This window comes from Corvus brachyrhynchos, unplaced genomic scaffold (assembly GCF_000691975.1).
Source record: "Corvus brachyrhynchos isolate BGI_N302 unplaced genomic scaffold, ASM69197v1 scaffold721, whole genome shotgun sequence".
Lineage (NCBI taxonomy): Eukaryota > Metazoa > Chordata > Aves > Passeriformes > Corvidae > Corvus > Corvus brachyrhynchos.
This window is the reverse complement of record NW_008235982.1, coordinates 43616-44020: the sequence shown is the minus strand read 5'-3', so window position 1 is coordinate 44020 and position 405 is coordinate 43616. Positions and strand designations below refer to the sequence as shown.

The window sequence follows — 405 nt, the reverse complement described above, 5'->3', positions numbered from 1 at the left end:
CTCACCAGGGGGTCCCCGAGCCCCCCCCCATCCAGGGGGTCTCCGGGCCCTTTCCGGAAGGTGGCGTTGGTGAAGCTGATGCTGTTGGTGCTGCGCCGGCGCCACTCCCGCCACAGTGCCCTGGCTGCCACCCCGAGGCACAGCACCAGCCCTGGGGGGTGCGGGGGGGGAGGTCACGGGGGATCCCCAAAGCCGGGACACCTTCCCCAGGTGACCCCTAAAATCCGGCCTTCACCCCCAAAAATCCGGGACCCCCCCATGGGATCGATCCCTGAAGGCCCCTGGTGGGCACGGGTGGGGAACTGCAGGGATAGGACCTGGCCCCCTCAAGATGAGACCCTCAAAGGGGACGCCCCCCCTTTGAGACCCCCCACCTTTGAAAACCCGCCCGAATTTTGCCCCCAT

The 405-nt window shown here is 67.9% G+C and overlaps 1 protein-coding gene across 1 annotated transcript in view; it reads right to left on the bottom strand.

Annotated features, from left to right (window-relative positions):
• KHSRP (KH-type splicing regulatory protein) overlaps positions 1–405 on the bottom strand; it is a gene marked incomplete at its 3' end in the record, with an annotated part of 10525 nt that extends 10120 nt beyond the window's left edge. The window contains exons 1-2 of the mRNA XM_017729472.1: positions 375–405; positions 6–151 (exon numbers count right to left, since the gene is read on the bottom strand). Of these exons, the coding sequence (XP_017584961.1) occupies positions 6–151; positions 375–405 (177 nt within the window). The remainder of the gene's footprint in view (positions 1–5; positions 152–374) is intronic.